The sequence below is a fragment of the Synchytrium microbalum genome (genome assembly GCF_006535985.1).
Source record: "Synchytrium microbalum strain JEL517 chromosome Unknown SmJEL517_scf0070, whole genome shotgun sequence".
Classification (NCBI taxonomy): domain Eukaryota; kingdom Fungi; phylum Chytridiomycota; class Chytridiomycetes; order Synchytriales; family Synchytriaceae; genus Synchytrium; species Synchytrium microbalum.
Window position 1 is genome coordinate 17,300 of NW_022158419.1, and position 21,208 is coordinate 38,507.

A 21,208-nucleotide genomic window follows, 5' to 3' on the forward strand; every position below is an offset into this window, starting at 1 on the left:
AGAATGTGTTTATGATATCCTATCAATATAATGCGAGACGCAGCAATTCCCGCAATACGTGTTTATGATTTTCTTGTCTATGTAAAGGAAACTACGTATATAAGATATGAGTAATAATTCTAAATGGACCACATATTCTATGACAAGAAGTCCCTTCAAGTTCATTCTACGTGTATGTCAACAATGTCTTTTGAGTGGCGGCATGAATTGCATAGTACAGCGAGAGCCCGCCTCCAATATGCCACCACGTGTGTCCAGGAAACCAGCCTTTACGATCTACAGCAAAGCAAGCCAACCCGGCAACTCCTAATATCATGCCAGTCCAGGCTCCTAGGATGGACCAATTCAAAATGAATTTTAGATATGTTTTGTTGTAATAATATGCTCTGCTCGATCTATAATCGAGCGGCCTAACTGTACGTACCCCCTCTAATATATCCATAAACAGACCACGGGAAGATAACAAGTATCATTTTCACGGCCAATATAGCAGTCCGTTCCCAATGCCATATAAACAGCAAGATGATTGCAGTAAGAGGAACCTGCCAGCTCAAATCATTGTGTAGCCACGATGACGGTGGTGCCAGTGATGAGTTTAGTGAGTGGGCGTTTAGGAACATGGTTGCTACAGCTAGTCCCGAGTCTGCTGATGAGAGGACCTTCCATATTGTCATGTGGTAGGCAAATGAGGCTACTGCTGTGATGCATGCGAGTGCTATACATGCTCGTTGGAGGGGTGGGACTAGTTCGTATGGTATATCGTTGTAGATCAGCAATGGGGCACAGAAGAAGATGGAGGTTATTGTGCAGTAGAATTCGGCTATGGTGGTGGTGTTGTGAGATTTGGTAATGCAAATTCGGAAATGGCGATGCATATAAAACAATTCGGCAAGACATTGCGAAGTTGCGAACTCACCAACGTTGGGCATGACACCAAACTTTGTCTCCATCGTTGTGATTGATGCTGGTGTGATCTATTGAAGCAAAAATAGCTGACGTTAGATTGGTTGGTACCGAATACAACATTGTGTGATGTCGGACGTTGAAATTTGATGAAACATACAAACATGTCCCACAAATCCTTTTTGGAGCCATCAGCATTGAAGGATTCAAGATGCTCTTTATCCTTGAATAACGAATGCTTTGATTCGTATTCCTCCTCTTCTGGTTCATCCTCCTCAATCTGTCTGTGTGAATGATTGCAGCATGGAGTTTTCTCAAAGAGCCTTTCTTGTAGCTAGAAATGAAATCAAAGAGAAATGAGTCCAAAAGAAATAATCTAGCGTCGCTTCATCAAACAGTTCGTACCGTCGTAGCTCCCATTTCGTACAAATTTCTTTGGATGAGTCTATTGGGCGCCCTGAGGCAAGGAAGATACTACTGTATGTCGTTACGCTGGAGATTGTATATGGATTCCCGAAACGTAAATCACGCTAAAATCTCCCTAAAATCCTCCTTCTAGCTCTATTTTGTTGCGGTTGCGTCGTCGAGAAGCACACGTTCCATTCACCTTTTTTCCATTCGCTACAATAACATCGCATACAAACAGAAACTATTGTAATACGACAAGATGGCACCCATTGGCAAAATCTGGTCATATCCAAACAATCCACGAGTGTAAGTATCAGCGCCCAATATCTTCAATGGCAAGCATCGTTGTTTTTATTCTGATGCTCTGAAAAAAAAAATTGAAAAAATCCAAGCTCATCAACAACTCTCATCTCTAGTGCTAAAGTGTTGATTGCTGCTAAATACAATGGTTTGGAAGTAGAACAAGCCAATGTCGAGATGGGCGTCACGAACAAGGTACGGCATCCATCATTACATTTTCGACATGAATGAAAAAAAAAGAAACGGAATTTTCAATGACACTTACGCATCATTCCATCCCACACCACATTGCAGAGTGCTGATTTCTTGTCAAAATTCCCATTGGGCAAGGTCCCTGCTTTCGAAACTCCTGATGGTTTCACTCTGTACGAGAGCAATGCCATCGCCTACTATGGTATGTATTCTTCGTCAGTCATCGCTTATTTCCATCAGTATGCATCCAAATGAGGTGGAGGGAAATGATGAATGTAAGAAATTATAGTTATCCCTGTCTTAGTAATACTCGTGCTGAGAAACCTTTGAAACCTGACTCCCTCCACCTCAATGTCTTGCATTTGGATGTGTTTGGAACTAGTCTCATCAACACTACTTTCAACATATAAAAATGCTAATTCAATTACATTGACCTACACTCCTAGTCGCTGCATCGAATGTAAACACCACTCTACTTGGCAAGGACAAGCACGAAGCTGCCCGTATCCAGCAATTCATTGGTGTTGCCGACAACGAGCTCGCTCCTGCTCAAGCGACATGGATCTTCCCCATATTGGGCTGGATTCCCGCTCATGAAGGAAACACCAAAAAGGCCATCGATGATACCAAACGTGTCATGGCTGCTTTGAATGGCCACCTCAAGAAAAACACTTACTTGGTCGGTGAGTCAATCACTTTGGCTGACATTACCATGGTCACTGCCTTATTGAGCTTCTACCGTATGGTATGTTATGTGCCTCTCGATGATTTGTGTCGGAACCATTACTCTAGGGAAAGGTCTCTTTTTAGGCTAACCTTGAAACATTTCCCCTCGGATTTTAGGTATTCGACCCTTCATTCCGAAGCGAATACAAGAGTGTTACTCGTTGGTTTGTGACGTGTGTCCACCAACCTCACTTCAAGTCAGTCCTTGGTGAAGTTGCTTTGGCTGAACACGTTGCCACCGCTGACAGTGAGTGATTCTTCTCCATTGTAATGTCATACTTTTTTCCCTTGTGTCCTCGCAAAAGTAACACAACCTTTAAATCTTCACTAGAGGCACCAAAAGCTGCTGCAGCTGCTACTCCTGCCAAAAAGGAAGAAAAGAAGAAGGAAGAACCAAAACCAAAAGAAGAGAAGCCAAAAAAGAAAAAGGATGATGACGAAGAAGAAGATGATATGGCTGCTTACAAGGATGAAGCTCCAAAGGGCAAGAACCCTCTTGACCTACTACCTCCATCAACCATGGTCATGGACAACTGGAAGAGAATGTACTCCAACAATGAAACTAGGTGAGGACACGATAGTGTACATAGCTGTGTTGAGATACATGGATAGTTTGCTACTGTTTTTTTGACTTTTTCATACATCATTTTCTCAACCATATGCACTCGTACTGATAGACCAACCGCAGTCAACTGGTTCTGGGAGAACTTTGATGCTCAAGGCTACTCATTGTGGAGGGTTGTCTACAAGTACAACAATGAATTGACCATGACCTTTATGTCTGCCAACTTGATTGGTGGTTTCTTCCAAAGACTGGAGCAAGCCCGAAAATAGTAAGTTTTTTGTGCTGGTAGTGGTACAATACGTTTGTCGTGTCGGTTGTGATCTGCATGTCATCTCCATTTGTTTTGTCTCTCAATTGTCTAACCTTACCTATTTAGCGCATTTGGCTCATTGGTCATTCTTGGAGAAGACAACAAGAACGAAATTCGAGGATTCTTTGTTCTTCGTGGTCAAGAAGTACCACCAGAAGTCTCTGAAGCAGCTGACTACGAGTCTTATGAATGGACCAAAGTCGACCCCAATGATACCACCATCCGTGAGCAATATAACGCTTACATTGCTTGGGATCCAGTCATTGAAGGCAAAAAGTTTGCTGATGGTACGTTTGATTTAGATCTTATTTTCATCTTGCGTCCATATTGTTTGTTGCTGACTATTGTTTCTTCACGTCTTTAGGCAAGATCTTCAAGTAAATGTAGCGATTTATAGTCTTTATAGTATATAAAGAATCGCATAGTGTAATTCTTTTGTGCGGGCGTTTTCGAGCGTGTGTTATTTCCGCGACGATGAAACTTTGAAAAAAAAAAGAACCTGCGACAAACAAACAAGCAAGATATAGGAGAAGGATTGCAGCAGGAATTCAAGCTCGATAGTACTGGAACATGCTCCTTACTAGCATCACAATCGCCAAGGACTCGGACATCAGTTTTCTCAAGAATGTCATCCGAAAAGTAGCAATTGTATCGGATTTGCTCTTGATACCCGAAGACGCATCAGTCATTCCATTACTGCTGCCATTACTACCACTAGCTCGCTTCTGGGTTGTCTTGCCAGCCAATTGCGATACATCATCAACAGCATCACAGCTCTTGGACGGAGGAGCTTCTCGAATTGTCTTTCAGTATAAAGGAGCAAACGATGCAGCCATCAAGGCCTGGATACAGGATACGATCAGTGCATCTCAAATCCCGTCAGACCGTGTTGCTATCTGGCTGGATGGGGGTGAAGTAGGTCAAGAAGTCATCCCGTTAATATCTGAATACTTGAATCAGCATACGTCCGCCTACATCATTACGCTTAATAATATCCCGTCTTCTATGAACGAGAAAGCAGTCACCACCGTCTCTCCCGATGACAGGAATACTTCAACATCAGCATCAACGAAAACACATACCCATTTACGCAATGTTGTATTAGCTGCTCGAAGTGATAGAAGGAGACGCCATGTAGCTATCACACCAACTCCAGCCAGTGAGATTATCGCTGCACTCATCACCCGCATGGACAAGTCTGAAGCCGATATAGTCTTGCCATATACAGCATATTCAAACTTTGCTCCTCAAAGTCATCTAGATTTAGGTGAAGCTTTTGCTTCTTGTCTCGTCACCGATAGGTCAGATGGTCTCTTCCCAACAGTCGTAGTCGACGAACATGGTATTGCTCTGGGTATGGCGTACTCGTCTGTCACGTCAATAGCCGAAGCTGTCAAGACCGGACAGGGCGTGTATCAATCACGAAGTCGAGGTCTGTGGCATAAAGGTCTCACTAGTGGCGCTACGCAACTCTTGTACAAGATTGATGCAGATTGTGACAAGGATACCGTCCGCTTTGTCGTCCATCAAACAGAACCTGGATTTTGTCACTTGAATACTAGAACATGCTTTGGCCCCGATCATGGTATTACAGCTCTAGATGCATTGATGAGGAGTCGTAAAATATCTGCTCCGGAAGGATCATATACCAAACGGTTGTTTGATGACAGCAAGCTATTAAGATCAAAGATTATGGAGGAGGCTGAAGAGTTGTGTGATGCAGTTACGCCTGAAGAGGTTGCTGCTGAAGCTGCAGACTTGATATACTTTGCTCTTGTGAAGTGTACTGCTGCTGGTGTTAGCTTGGCTGATGTCGAAAGGGAATTAGATGCCAAAGCTAAAAAGGTTACTAGACGTCCAGGAAATGGCAAACCTAAATGGGAAGCTGCAGTTGCTGCCAAACTGAATGGATTAAATAATATCACAGGCACTACTACTACAGGTGCTGCTCCTGCCAAGGCTGATCAACCTAAAGTAGAATCCTCAGCAAAGGCAGGCGAAGCTGTCAAACCAGCAGCTGATGGCCCATCAAAAGTAAAACCAAGTGGTGAAAAGCCATCGACCGAAAAGGACTTTAAACTAAAGAGCTTTGTCCTTGCCGATATACCACCTGCCAAACGAGCAACCATGTTTGCACGCCCTATTATGCGAACTGAAGAAGTCATGGGCCGCGTCAAGCCTATAGTAGATGATGTCAAGGCTCGTGGAGATGCCGCCATCTTGGACTGGACATTGAAATTCGATGGAGTAAAACTCGAATCGCCCGTCATCAAAGCACCATTCGATCCAGCCATGATGGTTTTGCCTGATAAGGTCAAAGCGGCTATCGATCAGGCCTTTGACAACATATATAAATTCCATAAAGCCCAGCTGTCAGATTCCACCCTGTCTGTAGAAACCATGCCAGGGGTAGTCTGTTCTCGATTCGTCCGCCCTATAGAAAAAGTCGGACTGTATGTGCCTGGTGGAACTGCAGTCTTGCCATCCAGTACACTCATGTTGGGCATTCCTGCCATGGTAGCTGGTTGCTCTGAGATTGTCATTGCTACACCACCACGAAAGGATGGCTCCATTGTACCTGAAGTATTATATGTAGCACATAAAGTCGGCGCTTCGATGGTTGTTACTGCTGGAGGTGCGCAGGCTGTTGCTGGTATGGCTTATGGTACAGCATCAATTCCCAAGGTTGATAAAATCTGCGGGCCAGGAAATCAGTATGTTACTTCTGCAAAGATGCTTATTCAGGTATGCCATTAGTATGGTATTTGAATTACAATCAGAGCAAAATAGATCTAGATTCTTACTTCTCTCATTCCACACGTAGAATGACACATCAGCACTGTTGTCCATTGACATGCCTGCTGGTCCATCGGAAGTATTGGTCATTGCTGATTCAAGTGCCAACCCAGCCTACGTCGCATCAGACTTGCTCTCACAAGCCGAGCACGGCACCGATTCACAAGTCGTATTGGTTGCCGTTGCTCTGGGATCCTTCCAACTATCAGCTATAGAAAAGGAAGTGGCTGCCCAAGGAGCAGTTCTACCAAGAGCAGCAATCACTCGTGAAGCTATACGAAACAGTTTCACTGTATGCGTCGGCTCAGTGGAGGAAGCTTTGGAATTCTCAAACTCTTATGCTCCAGAGCACTTGATTATGCAGATTGCTGATGCTGAGAGTTATTTGCCTCAGATCAAGAATGCTGGATCGGTGTTTGTTGGTCCATGGTCGGCTGAGAGGTTGGTTTGTTCTCAACATACATGCACCGGCAGGTCGGTCGATTTTTTTGGCATATACTAACTCAACCCATTTTTCTAGTTGTGGTGACTATGCTTCTGGTACAAACCACACTCTTCCAACTTATGGATTTGCAAGGATGTACTCTGGTACGTACTTTATATATCATCCATGATTGTAATTGGATCTAGTGATTCTGACTTTTTGTGTCGTCCCTTAGGTGTCAATACCCATACATTTGTCAAACACATTACATCTCAAAACATTACAGCTGAAGGGCTCGATGCCTTAGGAGATACAGTGATGACTTTGGCGGAAGTCGAAGGACTTGAAGCCCACCGAAATGCAGTCGCTCTGCGTTTGAATGATATACGACGAGCCAAAGCCATGCGAGAACACAAGGAAACCTCTTCATAGATTACACGTATTAATACTTTTTAAAACTCAAAAGAATTGCCTTTTCCACGTATATTCTCCCGTTCAACATTCAGACTTTAAACCCAACAGGGACGCAGTGACTTGCGATATGCTCACAGCAGAACAAGAACAGGAGGGAACGACACACCGAATATCACCCCCACATTCACTATTACGCCTGTCGTTTGATTCATTAGTCAACGCACCGCTAGCTCCATCAACAAGGGACGAGCTCATCTCGCTTTTAACAGCTCGAAAGTCATCACACAAGGCACAAGAACGAGCTTCAGCTTTGCTCAGTGTCTTGATAGCATGTAAAATAGTAGCATCGTATACTTTACATGTGTCAGATGATGAGGAGGTTGTGTTGTATTTCAGTCATGATTGTAGGTCGTTAAGCACTGGATCGCGGTTTGGATGAGGTGTATCAGTGATGCTGATTTGTTTTCTTTTTATTTGATAGATTTTATTGTAGATGATGAGCCGGTACGTCTGTTTTAAGGTCGTTCTTGCTGTAATGCTAAAGCATGTTGTTTCTCGCTCTTTTAGATCAAGGTACACTTTTAATCAAATTGAGCCTCTATCAACACTTCCATAACCATGAACTTCTCTAGGAAGCAGCACCACCACCAACCATCCCAATCCCACCCAAACCAGCACCCATACCGTCATCACGTCGTCGCTCAGGAATAGGAACCCCTCAAACCGCATTCAAGTCTCCAATGATGTCCAACCCACCCATAAAACCCAGTAGGACTACTAGTACGGGTCGTACCACCTCTCTCAGACAAACCTTGCCATCATCATCTTCAACCTCATCATCGCCATTCAAACCCTTGCATGGTAGTAGTGGTGCTGGACATCACGATGCAGCAACATCACTGCTGATCAAACAGAATCCAGAACTGCAGGTGCTGGAAACTGAGCGACGGGATTTGGAGGCTCAGATACGTGAGGTGGAGGAAGAGTTGAGGAAGAAGAGGTTGTTCAGGAAGCATCAGGAGACTGTATGTATTGTGCCTTTCTTCTCGGCCGTTTTTTCGCATTGTTATATAACAAAAACTCGAATTGTTCTTGCAGGACGAGGCACACAAGGTCGACGCCCTAATAACAAAATGGACGAGCGTCACCAAAGAAGCTCTAGAGCAACTACGTGATTCCATTGGACCTGTAAATCCATCTGCAAATAAAAAGCCGGAATCATCGTTTAATGACTGGTACCAGGAAACCAATCCATTGATTCTGCTCATGAGGCCGCCTGAAACGAGTCACGATGTAGAGGAGCCGGAGATGAGGGTGTTGACATTGAAGGAGATGGCCGCACGGTTGGAATTCAATCTGGGGATTGTCGGGGAGTATGATGAGGAGAATGATTGTTTCAAGTGAGAAGGGCGTATGATCTAACCTGATTGTTTCAAACAAGGGTGAGTATGATTTAAAGCATTTGTCAATATTGCAAGTAAATAATATAAGAAAGAATTTGCGTGTTTTGTAATATTAAATGTTTTATCTACAGTCAGACGCTCTAACGAAAAAATCATTGCTTTACAACATGAAGCCAATATTGGCATTCTTTTGACCGTTTCCACAGTACATTGATCCGAATTTGGATGGTGTGGGAGTATGGAAGAAGGTATATCCAGGCCAGAGGAGAGATCGTAGCAAGATGACTTCACCACCTTGTTCTTGTTGTAGTGACCATACTCCTATTGTGATTTGGCCATTCAGTAATGCTTCAGACTTTGGGGGAAAACGCGTATTGCAATATTTATCTATACCATTAGGTTGATCCTTCGAGATTGGATCAAAGATATCAATAGACTCATCATAGTTGGCTCCCAAGTCCTTGACAGTCTTCAAGTCCAATTTAAAGCCTGGGCGAAAGTGCTGGTATGAAGTCAAGAATCCAGCGTCGCTTCCAGGTAGACCTAAATACCATGAATGAAAATTGAGTTTCGTGATAATATGGGTTGATGGATATTTATATGTACCTTGGAATGAAGGGTTGGATTTAAGTTCGTGTAGCGCATCTCGATAGTATGCACCACGAGGAACGACTTGCGCTTCATGGTTGATGAGAGCAACCAAACCAGCCAATCTCTTTTCTTCGTTTATGACGGGAGGCTTTTCGGCGTCTTCAGGAGTGGTTTCTAGAGTAGTTGTTTCCAACGGAATGATGAGAGTCAATGGATGCCGAAGAAATAACATGGTTCAAATCAAGGCTCTTCCTTTTACCTGTAACAGCATATTCGAACGATGGATCACCGAGGAAACGACTCAATATGTTCTCAGAGCGCATTAATTCCGGAGGTGCCAATTGTGGGAGTTGCAACCAGTTGACCATGTCCATGCTAACAAATATGGGGTTCGTATCAGAGCATATCGAGGAGATCAGCATCAGATCAGATAGCACAAACAGTAATACAATCATTCGTTCCCTCCTTTCTCACTACAACTGCCCAGAACTACCCCCCTCACAATGTTTCCAAAACACACGAAATCGATGTTTCCCACACCACACCACATTACACCTGATGCTTACCTGTAAAAGTACTTTCTTGCAAACAGATCATCAGTGATTCCCTGAGCGACGAAATAGTCCTTTTGGATTCCCAATACCTTGCCCCACAAGGAGGTGGATGATAATCGTTCGTGTTGTCGTAACAGGACTAGGGACGATGAGAGGGCCGCGCGCTCCTCTGCATTGAGAGTGAATCCGGCGAGAGAAAAGTAGTGTATGTCGTCAAAGTTGAGGAAGGACATGGATGCGTTCCTTTCCTGTTCTGTGTTTATGCAAAACGAGGGAATGGGAAATATGGAATTGTGGAAATGTGGACGACCAGAGTAGTAACGGTAAAATACCAGCTAAAATATTCTGAATTATGCGCAAATACGAGCCATTGAGCTTCTATCACGCTTGTAACGTGATTTTGAAAGTCACAGTGTACTTGAGTTTGTGAGCAACGACGGACAGTCTAGAAACAGGGAGAGGACCAGTGTTATATAGAATACTCGTGTGCAATGAAGCTCTAAACAGCTAGTCCTCATCTTTACTTGTAAAGATGTATCTTTCATCTGAGACGATGTCAAATCCAATCGGCTTCAAAAAGTTTCGAAAGCAGAACGGTGGTTTCATATCAGCCACATCAGCAACAAACTGTAATAATTTGGTTGAACATGGTGCAACTAGGCTGCTAACTCGGGAGGTTTTTTTTTGGCTTGTGCATTCTATTGGGATTATAGTCCCGCAAATTTACGATTATTACCACATTATTACTAATTCGGGTGCGGTTCCAAATAAGGGAGGCTTGGAGTGATTGATAAACCAGCGATGAAATCTCTTCCGGCAGACGGGTCATAACTCAGTTGGTAGAGTGCACGCTTCGCATAGTCAGTCGTTTGACAAGTGTGCGTGAAGCCGTGGGTTCGACTCCCACTGACTCCACATTTTTTGGTCCGACCACTCCTCTTCTTCAACGCTTTGGTTTTTATCCCACTGGAACACTTTTGATACAAACCAAATCACTTTCTTACACGATTCAGGATTCAGTTTGTTTATTTATATAAGAAAATCTATTGCCATTCAATCATGTACACAGTAAACGCAAGCCATCACAAAGGTCTTTCTGGTGATAAGTTTGCAAATAGTGCTGATTCGTCACAGAATAATCCCCCTCACTATTTTATCCTTCACGCCCATTGATACAGGCCCGATGACGTCTGGTTTTTGCGACATGGCAGTATTCATCGAAATAGAAAGTTGTTTGCACGTTGTCGCAGTTGCGACACGTTAGGATAGCGACTGGCCCCACATAGAATGGTCTTGATATTGGAGGTTTAGGAGCTGAAATAGTAAAAGGTCATAAGTATCGGAGATGGTGTCGTCCCCAAAATGGCACGGTCAACTACAAATTTCCACCTGCCAGTCTCTTTCCTTTGTCGCCCAATCCACCTGTAGTATAGCTTGACCAGATTAACCACCATTGTTGACAACTATAGCAGTCAGAGACTGTTTCGAGCCTTTGACTCCTAGTTGCAGAGACATGATCAGAAAATCGACTACACTGCTTACTTCTGGAGCGCTTCTTACCAAGACGACCAATCCACTTATGATAGAGATTTGAGATATTCGATGGATCACCATTATTTCGAATGGCTATCGATTTTAGCTTATCTTCCAAGTATTTCGACCCTACAAAGGGGAATTCAGTTACCCTAAACAAGGAAACATTACAACAGAAACGGACAAGGGACTAAACGAGCTTCCCAAGCCAAGAGTAATACAAATCTAGCAGCACATCAGTTCTTGAATTGTTGCGCTCGGCGAGATGTAAAAACTTCTTGTTTACACTATCACGACCTGCCAAAGTACTCATTCAGCGTTCTTCTTTTACTTGAAACAATACAGCGAGGTTTTACTTACCCATCATTGCAAACCACGAGTTAAACAAGATCATTAGACTCTGAGAGTCATTGTTGTTTTTCTCTGCCGGACGAGCAATGGAGGATTTCAAACCCTTGTTTCCTGAATAACGACAAAAAGAGGTGTGAGAACGCATTTCCAAACTGCAGAAGTACAAAGGGGTAGTCTAGTTTACCAGACATTCCAGCCTAGACTGATGCAACATACACGGCGATCTTGTTCGTTAATCAATTATACACAATTCCTTCTCTCTCTGAGTCCAGCTCATTGTTCATTTGACCTCAAAACACGCATTTTGTTCACCAACCCAAACACGCCTAACACACCAAACTCTTCAGCGGTAAGCCAGCCCACACGCGACAGAAGTGAACACTCTACCACCTGAGCTAGATCCCCTGCTCATGTTGATTAATTCCGATGGATAGCTCCGAAACATGAGCCTAGATCTTTACTTCAGGCTCACCACCAATACTTCGTGAAAGCAACCTCGTGTAAGCTTTCCAACGCTGGAACTTCACAGGAATCCAGGGTAGCCTGTCCGATATTGCTTGGAAAGGATCGAAGAGAGGAGCCGCTTGAACAAACTTGATCGACGTAATTGAGAAATAGAAGATCATAACCACCTGTGAATGAATGGCACTCTTTTGCTTTTGCAATGAGTTTCTATTATTATGACTAGTAGTTCCAATATGACTACACTGTCACTACTCCCTAACAATTCGTCGCATCAATCTTCTTGATGGTTGGCAATGCAATCTTGATCTTGCGCCGATATTGAGTAGCTTGCTGAGTTTGTAGCGGATTCCCTTCAAAGTACACAGTCTCCAGTTTAGCGAGATGACCAAGCTGACTGGAAACTTCTTCAAATGATGATATGGTATTGTTGGAAGCCTACAGCAAGAGCGTGTGAGATGATGAATAAAAAAAAGCCTTACTATACAAGTATTCAATTACCCATAATTCTTCTAGATCTGCCAGATGGGCAACATTCTCCAGCACGCTAATCCGATTGTTGCCAATGTCCAATGTCCGTAACTTGACACAGGCCTCTACACCTTCAATACGCTCGATTCCGTTATGAGACAGGTAGAGTTCCTCTAAGTTGACACACGCTTCTAGGCCTTCGATAGATCTCAGTCGATTGGACTATCATATATTGGTGTGAGAAAAAAATCGTCCGATGATCATGCAAGATGACACCTGTAACGTCTGGCATTACCTGGATACTGAGCAACTTGAGATTCTTTAACTTGTCCAATCCCTGTTCAAACCCGATTCGTTAGATATATTGCACCTACCCCGCATATACTCAACTCATACCTGTATCTTGGTGATCTTGTTCTTTCCAAGCCATAACTGAGTGAGATTCACAAGTGCATCTAGATTCTCAATCACCTAATATATGAATGACAATTAGCAAGGCTCCAAAACCGAAATAGCAACAAGTAAGTTTACACGAATCTTGTTGGCACCGAATTCGACCTGAGTTAACAAGACGAGCTTTTCCAGTCCTTCAATGACCGAGATGCGATTAGCCACAAGATATATGTCTGTCAGATTCACAAGAGTGTCAATATTGCAGATGTCTTTGATCTTGTTGAAGGATAAATCGAGTGTCCTATAGTTAAGGTTTGATGGTGAACCTCAGCAATCTATAGGTGGTTGGCCTCTTTTTGCCGAGAAATCAACTCACTTGAGACTACTCAAAGCATCCAATCCCTCGATATTCACGATACGGTTGTCATACAAGTCCAGCTCACGTAACTGTTGCAATGTCTCTAGTCCTTCAATCTTGGAGAGTAGATTCTGACGTAATGATAATGTCTATAATAGTCGTGATATTGAATGAGCAAGATGACTCCTTGATATAAATAGTATAATGATAAATATGCACCTGTAAGAACTGGAAGCGTTCAAGTCCAAGTCCCTTTGTGGTTGATATTCTCTGGTGCGTCAAGTCCAAGTCCTATATGAAGAGAATGATTACACGGTGGTACTAATAAGTCTCATAAGATGAACCTGCCTCTAAATCATCCTCTAGTTCACTCAGAAAGCCGTCTATTTGAGAAACGGTTGAAGTGAGTCAGAGTTCATGTAATACTCGTAATTGGTGATAGAGTATACCATTTGGACCATTTGAGCTGTCTTTTGCATACGAGTCAGGTAATCTGCTAGGCTGTTGCTCAAAGTCTTCCTCATCGGATTCGATGGTGGCCTTTTTCATCATGGTTATGAGAGATGCTTTGATCTAGTAATAGGGTGGCACTTGCACCAACTTGTAAGGATATCTAAATAATAACGATGCGAGTTAGGATGTCGGTGGTCAATCTTGACTTGTCTGTATTTACGTTTTAGAAACGTTGCGAGTTGACAAATCTCTTAAATCATCACACTTCCAGGCAGGATACTCACTAGAATGAGGCTCACGACTTGTGTACGGTCTCAGGTGCGTTGCTATAATAGCCTTGAATTGTTCTTGTCGTTAAAGTTTGTTCTTCTATGATGCTATGTCTGACTTTCAAAACTTGAACGAAACAATCTCAACCTTCATCACGTATCAAACAAAGGCAAGACGGATACATTCACGTGCCTTAGCTACTCATGCAACGTCTCTCTACCCGAAATCGCCAATAATACCACCCTACGAAAAACTATTGGCAAATCTGTCATGGATCAACAAGAATTTGAACAGGCCATTGACGCTGGCTGAAAAGATCGTTTACTCTCATATGATCAACCCTGAATCGCTTACGCCTGTTCGTGGCGAAACTTACCTCAAGCTGTCGCCAGGTATGTCAACGTTTTAAGGATGAAAGGGTACTCGCAAAAAAAAAACTCTATCGTTTATGCCCGAACAATTCCGTGACCCTGGAGCGACGCTCACTCTTTTCATCTACTACTCATTTTCAACTTCTGCTTTGCTTCAGATCGAGCTGCCATGCAAGGTACAGCCTAAATCAAATTCGCGTGTCTTTGCCCTACGATCACCGACATTACTCGTATTTTCACTAGATGCAAGTGCTCAAATGGCCATTTTACAATTCATGAACGCTGGAATGAAAACCACAGCTGTACCTACAACAGTTCACTGTGACCATCTTATTGAAGCCCATCAAGGTGGTGACAAGGACGTTGCTTCGTCAATGATAACAAACAAGGAGATCTTTGACTTTTTGCGAGATGCTTCTGAGAAGTACGGAATCGGGTTCTGGAAGCCTGGAAGTGGTGAGCCTTGTCTCTTTGTCGCTGTCCATTCGTTTGTTAGTGAATTCAAGATGTATTGGCTGACTCGTCGAACATCTATAGGAATCATTCATCAAATCGTACTCGAAAACTATGCAGCACCAGGTGGTCTCATGCTCGGAACAGACTCACACACACCAAATGCTGGTGGTCTTGGCATGATTGCTATTGGTGTAGGAGGTGCCGATGCCGTCGACGCCATGGCCAACATCCCATGGGAACTGAAAGCACCTAAAATATTGGGCGTCCGTCTAACTGGCAAGCTCAATGGCTGGGCATCACCAAAAGACGTCATCTTGAAACTGGCTGGATTATTGACTGTGCAAGGTGGAACAAACCATATTGTCGAATATTTCGGTCCTGGTGTGGATTCACTCAGTTGTACTGGAATGGGCACGATATGTAATATGGGCGCTGAAGTTGGTGCTACGACGTCTGTGTTTCCTTATACGGCTGCCATGAAGAGATATCTTAATGCTACGAGACGAGAGCAGGTGGCACAGGCTGCTGATCATGCTCTGGCTGCCGGATTCTTGAAGGCTGATGCTAATGCTCATTATGATCAAGTTGTTGAAATTAAACTTGATGAACTTGAGCCGCATATCAATGGTCCATTCACACCTGGTGAGTTGAGACAAAAAAAACCCTTGGGAACCACCATATTGATTCTCAATCTGCGATACGAGCATATTCATTCTCAATGGCTTCCAATCTAGATGCTGCAACTCCAATATCCAAATTCAAGGATTTGGTCAAATCGAAAGGATGGAAGGATGAAGTCAAAGTCTCGTTGATTGGATCATGTACCAATTCCTCGTACGAAGACATGTGAGTTTCATGTGTAGAGAAAACAAAAGTATGCCTTGCATTCCAAAACACGCCAAGCGTCTTACAGACAAGTTACAGGTCTCGAGCAGCATCAATTGCAAAACAAGCAGCTGCAAATGGAATGAAGGTCAAGTCTGAATTCCTGATTACGCCAGGCTCAGAACAGATTCGAGCTACCATTGAACGAGATGGTCAAACGGATGTGTTGACCAGTGTGGGTGGTCAGGTACTAGCTAATGCATGTGGACCATGTAAGTCCAAATGAGCAAAAACAATTATTGTGAAGCATACGCAGAATATTTCTTGACAATTTAACACTAGGTATTGGCCAATGGAAGAGGACTGATATGCAGAAAGATGAAGAGAACGCGATCTTGACCTCATTCAATCGTAATTTCCGATCCAGAAATGATGGCAAATCCAAGACTATGAACTTTTTGGCGTCACCTGAGGTACAGCACAAAAGGAGGACTTTGGAGACGGGAAATTTAGAAATCACTAACTCCACACATGCATCAGATTGTAACAGCAATGGCATTTGCTGGCAAATTATCCTTCAACCCAGCCACCGACTCTGTTGCCGGCTTTAAATTCGCCCCTCCATCAGGCGCCGACCTCCCACCATCAGGTTTCCTAACAGGTCGCGACGTATACGGCGCACCCGTCGCATCACCACACCCAAACCCCGACATAACAATAACCGTATCGCCTTCATCATCCCGTCTTGAATTGCTGCAGCCGTTCGCGAGCTGGGATGGTTCTGAGATGGAGGATTTGAGAGTGCCTGTCAAGGTTGTTGGCAAATGCACTACAGATCATATATCAGCTGCTGGCAAGTGGTTGAAATATAAAGGACATTTAGGTAATATTTCGGCCAATACACTCATTGGTGCTGTGAATGAATTCGCGGGGGGTAAGGTTGGAGTTGCGGTCAACGAGCTGACGAAGAAGGTGTGTAGCTATGACGGTTTTATCGTGCTTACAGATATCGATGTATATTTTTTTGGTTGTAGGAGGACAGCATCCCAAATGTGGGCGAAGCATATAAGGCCGCCAATGTGCCATGGCTTATAGTAGCTGATTCCAACTATGGTGAGGGATCTGCACGCGAGCATGCTGCACTACAACCACGACATCTGGGATGTCGCGTAATCGTGTCTAGATCGTTTGCTCGTATTCACGGTATGCGCACCTTGCCAATGTTGGCGTCTTACTTTATTCCATTGGTGCCAAAACACGGAAAGACTCTCATGAAACATTCGTTATAGAAACCAACTTGAAGAAACAAGGCATCCTACCCGTAACATTCAAAAACCTTGCTGACTATGACAAAATCACACCCAACTGCCGCGTATCTACACTGAATCTCGGTGCAGCAGCCAAGTCATCGACGCCACAGGAAATCACATTGAGGATACAGCCTGCAAGTGGACCTGCATTTGATGTTCCGGTGCAGCATACCATGTCGGCTGATCAGTGGTCGTGGTTTACGGCCGGTAGTGCGTTGAATGCTATTGCATCTAAAGCCTTGTAGTAGTATAACGTTTTGCATTTGTTCAACCTCTCCCAACAAAAAAATACACTTTTATATTCTTTTTTATTTGTTATGGTGTGTGTGGGATGTGTTATCTATACTATATATACAAAACCTTTGTTATTTGGCATGCTAATCTTTGGGAAGCCCTTCTACTACTACAATACTACATGATATTTGGTGATTCTGTTTTTTATGTAGGCGTTCTCGCCACAGTTTGTGGCCGTTTCTTTGCCGGAATACGTGGTGGTGGTTTTCTATCATCGTGTGTCGACCTCCATTCGTCGATATCCCCCGGCAGCCATCCCAATGAAACAAACCAGTCATATACTTTGGCTGATTTGTTCACATCCATGCGAAACCATCCTTGTACGTCTACTTTCCTAAACCACTTTTCCTGGTGATTGAGAATTGGGTGTAAGCTTATGAAAGGGGTCGTTGATTTCAGCTAAGGGTACCTTTACAGCCGAGAGCAATACCCGCTTGATGAATAAATACTGGCAGGGCAAGAACCTTAGTGTTTGGCATGTATGTATTTCTTCGGTAGTGAGAAGAGAGTAGCCATCCAGATGTGTGGGGAGCTCTAGTGGCAGACCTACGAAACACGATTGTAGGTTGACGATATCTTTACACAGTCAAACACAAATCACAAATCGCGAGCCTAGAACGTCTTGACTCTGTTTAGAGAACGCCCAATGTCATACCTTTCCTCCATTCAACCTTAACTGCCCCCTGAGTATCCTTCCACTTTGATCCTTCCAAATCAATAGAATAAATGTCTAGGTCCTGTAACTCTTCCGGGAGGTCTTTATGCGAGAATTCAACTACAGATGCTGCAGTGACGGTGTTTGACGTTGTTGATGTGGTAGTGGATACAGTGTCTCGTTTCAGAGTAGTTGAATTCTTTTGTAGTTTCCTTGTCGTGGGACTAGCAGCGACACTACTCCTAAACTGTTTCAGCACCTGCTCGTAATAGTTTTTCGGATTGTTGATCAAGTCTTGATAATAGTCCAGTCGAAGTGTGGTATCATTGGGTTGTTCGTCATTGGTCATGTCGGGATAGTTCTTTACTTGATTACTGGTGTTTGAGATAGATTTATGTGGGGTTGCTTTCGGTCTACGGTGGCAGGAGAGGGATGCATCGTTTGCGTTGTCGGTTGGATATGGGGATGATGCTGTGATGTTTGTATTTATGTTCGCTCCGACAATGTTACCACCTTTGGGAGAGGTTGGGACGGACGAGAGCGGAGATGGCAGTGGCGATGGCAGCTGATGTGCAGGTGCTGGAGGTACCCCTTTTATCCCTAGCATTGGTGATTTTGGCCGATCAGCAAGGCCATACGACACGGCCAAAGTTCAATCAAAACAAAATCAAAGCAGTGTTTGTGTGTTTGTTGTTTCGGAATGGCAGTGTCCGAGATGATGCTAAATAAATGAAATGTTGATACGTGCATCAGTAGCTTATAAGCGTATTGGTATGTGCTCATCTCTCACCGTGATGTTTGGAAGATCGACTCGTCGTGAGATCACACTTTCAGCTTTCATATCAAACTTTAGGTAGAATACACGTCTATAAATCTAATGAAGCAAGTAAAGGTATTCGCTCACCTTCGTAATGTCATAATTATGCATTTCTTTGTCCCGATGTCGCCACGTGCAAAAACACCTCGACTCCAAGAGCTGTCTCAAAAACGTGAAACTTGTTGGCTGACTTGCCAAGTGTAAGGAAAAGGAGCTAGGGACTAACAAGATAGCTTCATTCCAAGTAATGTCACGTAGTGGTTATGTCAAGCTCGATAATAATGAATCTCAAAGTGACGAGCAAACCAAAACTCTAGCAATACCTGGAAGGCAGGCATGTTCCCATTGAAGCTTGTAGCAAAGAAGATACCAGCCACATATACTCTAGATCGTTCCTCATCCATTTCTTCATACTAGGCTCCAGAATGGTCTAAATCCATTCGTGTCATCACAACATCCGCTTCAACATCACCTCCTATCAATAACCCTCGTGATTCCCTCGTCGACTCTTTCCCCGAATTTGTAAATCCACTCCCTCCATTGACGCCCTACAATTCCGCCCAATTCTTGGATCTCGTCGAGGAAGTCAGACTCGCCATCGCCGATGGTATACAACCACTCAGAATCAAACAAGGCTCCTCAGGCTCCTATTTCTGTCGCAACAGACAAGGCGATATAGTAGGTGTATTCAAACCAAAGAATGAAGAGCCGTATGGCAACCTCAACCCGAAATGGGTAAAGTGGCTGCACAAAAATCTGTTACCGTGCTGCTTTGGTCGATCTTGTCTGATTCCAAATCTGGGATATATATCTGAAGCCGCTGCTAGCTACTTTGATCGGAGACTGGCATTGGGTGTGGTGCCTAGAACTGAAGTCGTGGCACTCGCTAGTCCTGCCTTCTTTTATGGGCCACTGGATCGTCGTGCGTATGAAAAGAAGGGGAAATCACTACCTCCTAAACTAGGCAGCTTCCAGATATTCTTGCGTGGTTATAAAGATGCTACAATCTTCTTCCGGGAAGGATATGATCAAGTTTTGAAGACTGCTTCTCAGATTAGCCTGCCAATATCTGCAATTACAGACGCCAACTCTAATAGTGTACATAGTAATGGTAGTACCACCAACGGTAGTAATAACGTTAAACGGCCAATGTCTCCTATACGAGGATATGATAGTTTTGGTAGTCTCAGCTCCTCGCTGTTACGACCTCAACCAAACAATAGTGCATGGACAGAAAAGACACAACGGGAATTTCAATATGGTTTCGAACGGCTCGTAGCCATTGATTATTTAATTCGCAATACAGATCGTGGTCTTGACAACTGGATGGTCAAGTATAATCCTGACTTGGAAGAAGCGAATCCACATCCACAACTACCACCACCTGCAGGAGAGTCAAACTTGTCTCAACTTTTACATAGAAATACTAGTGCACCGCCGGAACTCGCAGCAAATGGAACGTCAACAAGTAGCGGTGGTACTGCTGGAAATGGTGTAGAACATGAAAACAGTACAAGTCATAATGTCAATAATCCCGCTATAAATTCACCTTTATCAACCGCATCTTCCGCATACGTATCCGCCACAACTCCATCATCAGCAATGACACCCACTTCAGCAAGAACAATCACATCAATAAACATCGACACATCGCCACCACTAATCCCAGATCTCAAAATATCAGGCAGAAACAGATCCACCGCTACCCAACAAACTCCTCCATCAAACATATCAACATCATCACATAGTGGAATCGTAGCTTCTTCATCACCAGCAACACCACATCCTCTACATGCTATTCAGCAACCATCTATTCGTGTGGCTGGGATAGATAACGGATTGGCATTCCCGTTTAAACACCCTGATCGATTTAGATCGTATCCGTTTGGATGGGCTGCATTGCCGTGTGCTCGTGTACCCTTCTCTGCTGCAACGAGAGCGCTTTTGCTGCCGTTGTTGACGTCGCAGGAATGGTGGAAGGATACGTTTGATGGGTTGGAGCTGCTGTTTAGGATTGATCCAGGTAACTTTTTGGATGTTATCATATTTATTATAGTGTTATTGCATCCGTCGTCTGTTCTTATTTCGACTGAAACATCCACCTCAGGTTCATCGTCTTTTTTTTATTGTCACCATCATGATCACTAAACCCAGCTCTATCTATTATATAGATTTCAAGGAGAACATGTGGCTCCGTCAAAAAGCAGTCATTCGCGGCCAAGGATACAATCTCGTTGAAGTCCTACGACAATCAGAACTCAACAATCCAGATACAGGATCACCATGGGCTCTCGTACGTCGTCCAGTCGTAGCAGTCTTTGAAGAAATAGTGCTAGACACCACCGCTACAGGAGACGGTCTTGCTAGTGCCGGCAGCGAGCACGAACATGGCCATGGGTTGCCACGACGGAGAGCTTTCACGGAAGTCCGGCATCGCTTTGAGTCGTTTACGCGCTCTCGGCCGTGCTTTTCGTGGTGTTGAAAAAGGAGAAAGGATACTATGTAGTTTTATAAATGTAACAACCAAATAGCAGTATTCGTTGTTGCTGCATTTTGCAATAAGTCGTAAAACACAAACATCTTCACACTCATGAAAATATCAT

At 43.8% G+C, this 21,208-nt stretch overlaps 8 protein-coding genes across 8 annotated transcripts; 4 read left to right on the plus strand and 4 right to left on the minus strand.

Annotated features, from left to right (window-relative positions):
* Positions 1 to 166: 166 nt before the first annotated feature.
* SmJEL517_g05991 (uncharacterized protein) lies at positions 167 to 1,323 on the minus strand (the record flags this gene model as incomplete). The annotated part of the gene is made up of 5 exons (XM_031171917.1): positions 167 to 330; positions 425 to 820; positions 917 to 974; positions 1,064 to 1,237; positions 1,309 to 1,323. 5 exons carry the CDS (start codon positions 1,321 to 1,323, stop codon positions 167 to 169), a joined length of 807 nt encoding a protein of 268 aa, XP_031022108.1.
* Positions 1,324 to 1,570: 247 nt separating this feature from the next.
* Positions 1,571 to 3,785, plus strand: SmJEL517_g05992 (uncharacterized protein; the record flags this gene model as incomplete). Its single annotated transcript, XM_031171918.1, has 9 exons — positions 1,571 to 1,617; positions 1,728 to 1,806; positions 1,906 to 2,005; positions 2,250 to 2,548; positions 2,647 to 2,776; positions 2,861 to 3,095; positions 3,207 to 3,362; positions 3,471 to 3,691; positions 3,769 to 3,785. 9 exons carry the CDS (start codon positions 1,571 to 1,573, stop codon positions 3,783 to 3,785), a joined length of 1,284 nt encoding a protein of 427 aa, XP_031022105.1.
* Positions 3,786 to 3,974: 189 nt separating this feature from the next.
* On the plus strand, positions 3,975 to 7,056 carry SmJEL517_g05993 (uncharacterized protein; the record flags this gene model as incomplete). Its single annotated transcript, XM_031171919.1, has 4 exons — positions 3,975 to 6,149; positions 6,229 to 6,641; positions 6,721 to 6,788; positions 6,860 to 7,056. 4 exons carry the CDS (start codon positions 3,975 to 3,977, stop codon positions 7,054 to 7,056), a joined length of 2,853 nt encoding a protein of 950 aa, XP_031022106.1.
* A 1,545-nt stretch (positions 7,057 to 8,601) lies between these two features.
* SmJEL517_g05994 (uncharacterized protein) lies at positions 8,602 to 9,819 on the minus strand (the record flags this gene model as incomplete). Its single annotated transcript, XM_031171920.1, has 5 exons — positions 8,602 to 8,762; positions 8,835 to 8,984; positions 9,048 to 9,206; positions 9,292 to 9,407; positions 9,599 to 9,819. 5 exons carry the CDS (start codon positions 9,817 to 9,819, stop codon positions 8,602 to 8,604), a joined length of 807 nt encoding a protein of 268 aa, XP_031022103.1.
* A 2,371-nt stretch (positions 9,820 to 12,190) lies between these two features.
* Positions 12,191 to 13,706, minus strand: SmJEL517_g05995 (uncharacterized protein; the record flags this gene model as incomplete). The annotated part of the gene is made up of 8 exons (XM_031171921.1): positions 12,191 to 12,370; positions 12,434 to 12,625; positions 12,699 to 12,740; positions 12,800 to 12,874; positions 12,935 to 13,097; positions 13,173 to 13,303; positions 13,374 to 13,445; positions 13,581 to 13,706. The coding sequence occupies 8 exons, from the start codon at positions 13,704 to 13,706 to the stop codon at positions 12,191 to 12,193; spliced, it is 981 nt and encodes a 326-aa protein (XP_031022104.1).
* Positions 13,707 to 13,986: 280 nt separating this feature from the next.
* On the plus strand, positions 13,987 to 17,084 carry LEU1 (3-isopropylmalate dehydratase; the record flags this gene model as incomplete). The annotated part of the gene is made up of 10 exons (XM_031171922.1): positions 13,987 to 14,269; positions 14,407 to 14,424; positions 14,492 to 14,704; positions 14,786 to 15,346; positions 15,439 to 15,550; positions 15,629 to 15,801; positions 15,872 to 16,002; positions 16,070 to 16,501; positions 16,564 to 16,732; positions 16,819 to 17,084. 10 exons carry the CDS (start codon positions 13,987 to 13,989, stop codon positions 17,082 to 17,084), a joined length of 2,358 nt encoding a protein of 785 aa, XP_031022101.1.
* Positions 17,085 to 17,277: 193 nt separating this feature from the next.
* SmJEL517_g05997 (uncharacterized protein) lies at positions 17,278 to 18,395 on the minus strand (the record flags this gene model as incomplete). The annotated part of the gene is made up of 3 exons (XM_031171923.1): positions 17,278 to 17,481; positions 17,543 to 17,679; positions 17,789 to 18,395. 3 exons carry the CDS (start codon positions 18,393 to 18,395, stop codon positions 17,278 to 17,280), a joined length of 948 nt encoding a protein of 315 aa, XP_031022102.1.
* Positions 18,396 to 18,941: 546 nt separating this feature from the next.
* On the plus strand, positions 18,942 to 21,087 carry SmJEL517_g05998 (uncharacterized protein; the record flags this gene model as incomplete). The annotated part of the gene is made up of 3 exons (XM_031171924.1): positions 18,942 to 18,959; positions 19,023 to 20,628; positions 20,777 to 21,087. The coding sequence occupies 3 exons, from the start codon at positions 18,942 to 18,944 to the stop codon at positions 21,085 to 21,087; spliced, it is 1,935 nt and encodes a 644-aa protein (XP_031022099.1).
* Between the last annotated feature and the right edge of the window lie 121 nt (positions 21,088 to 21,208).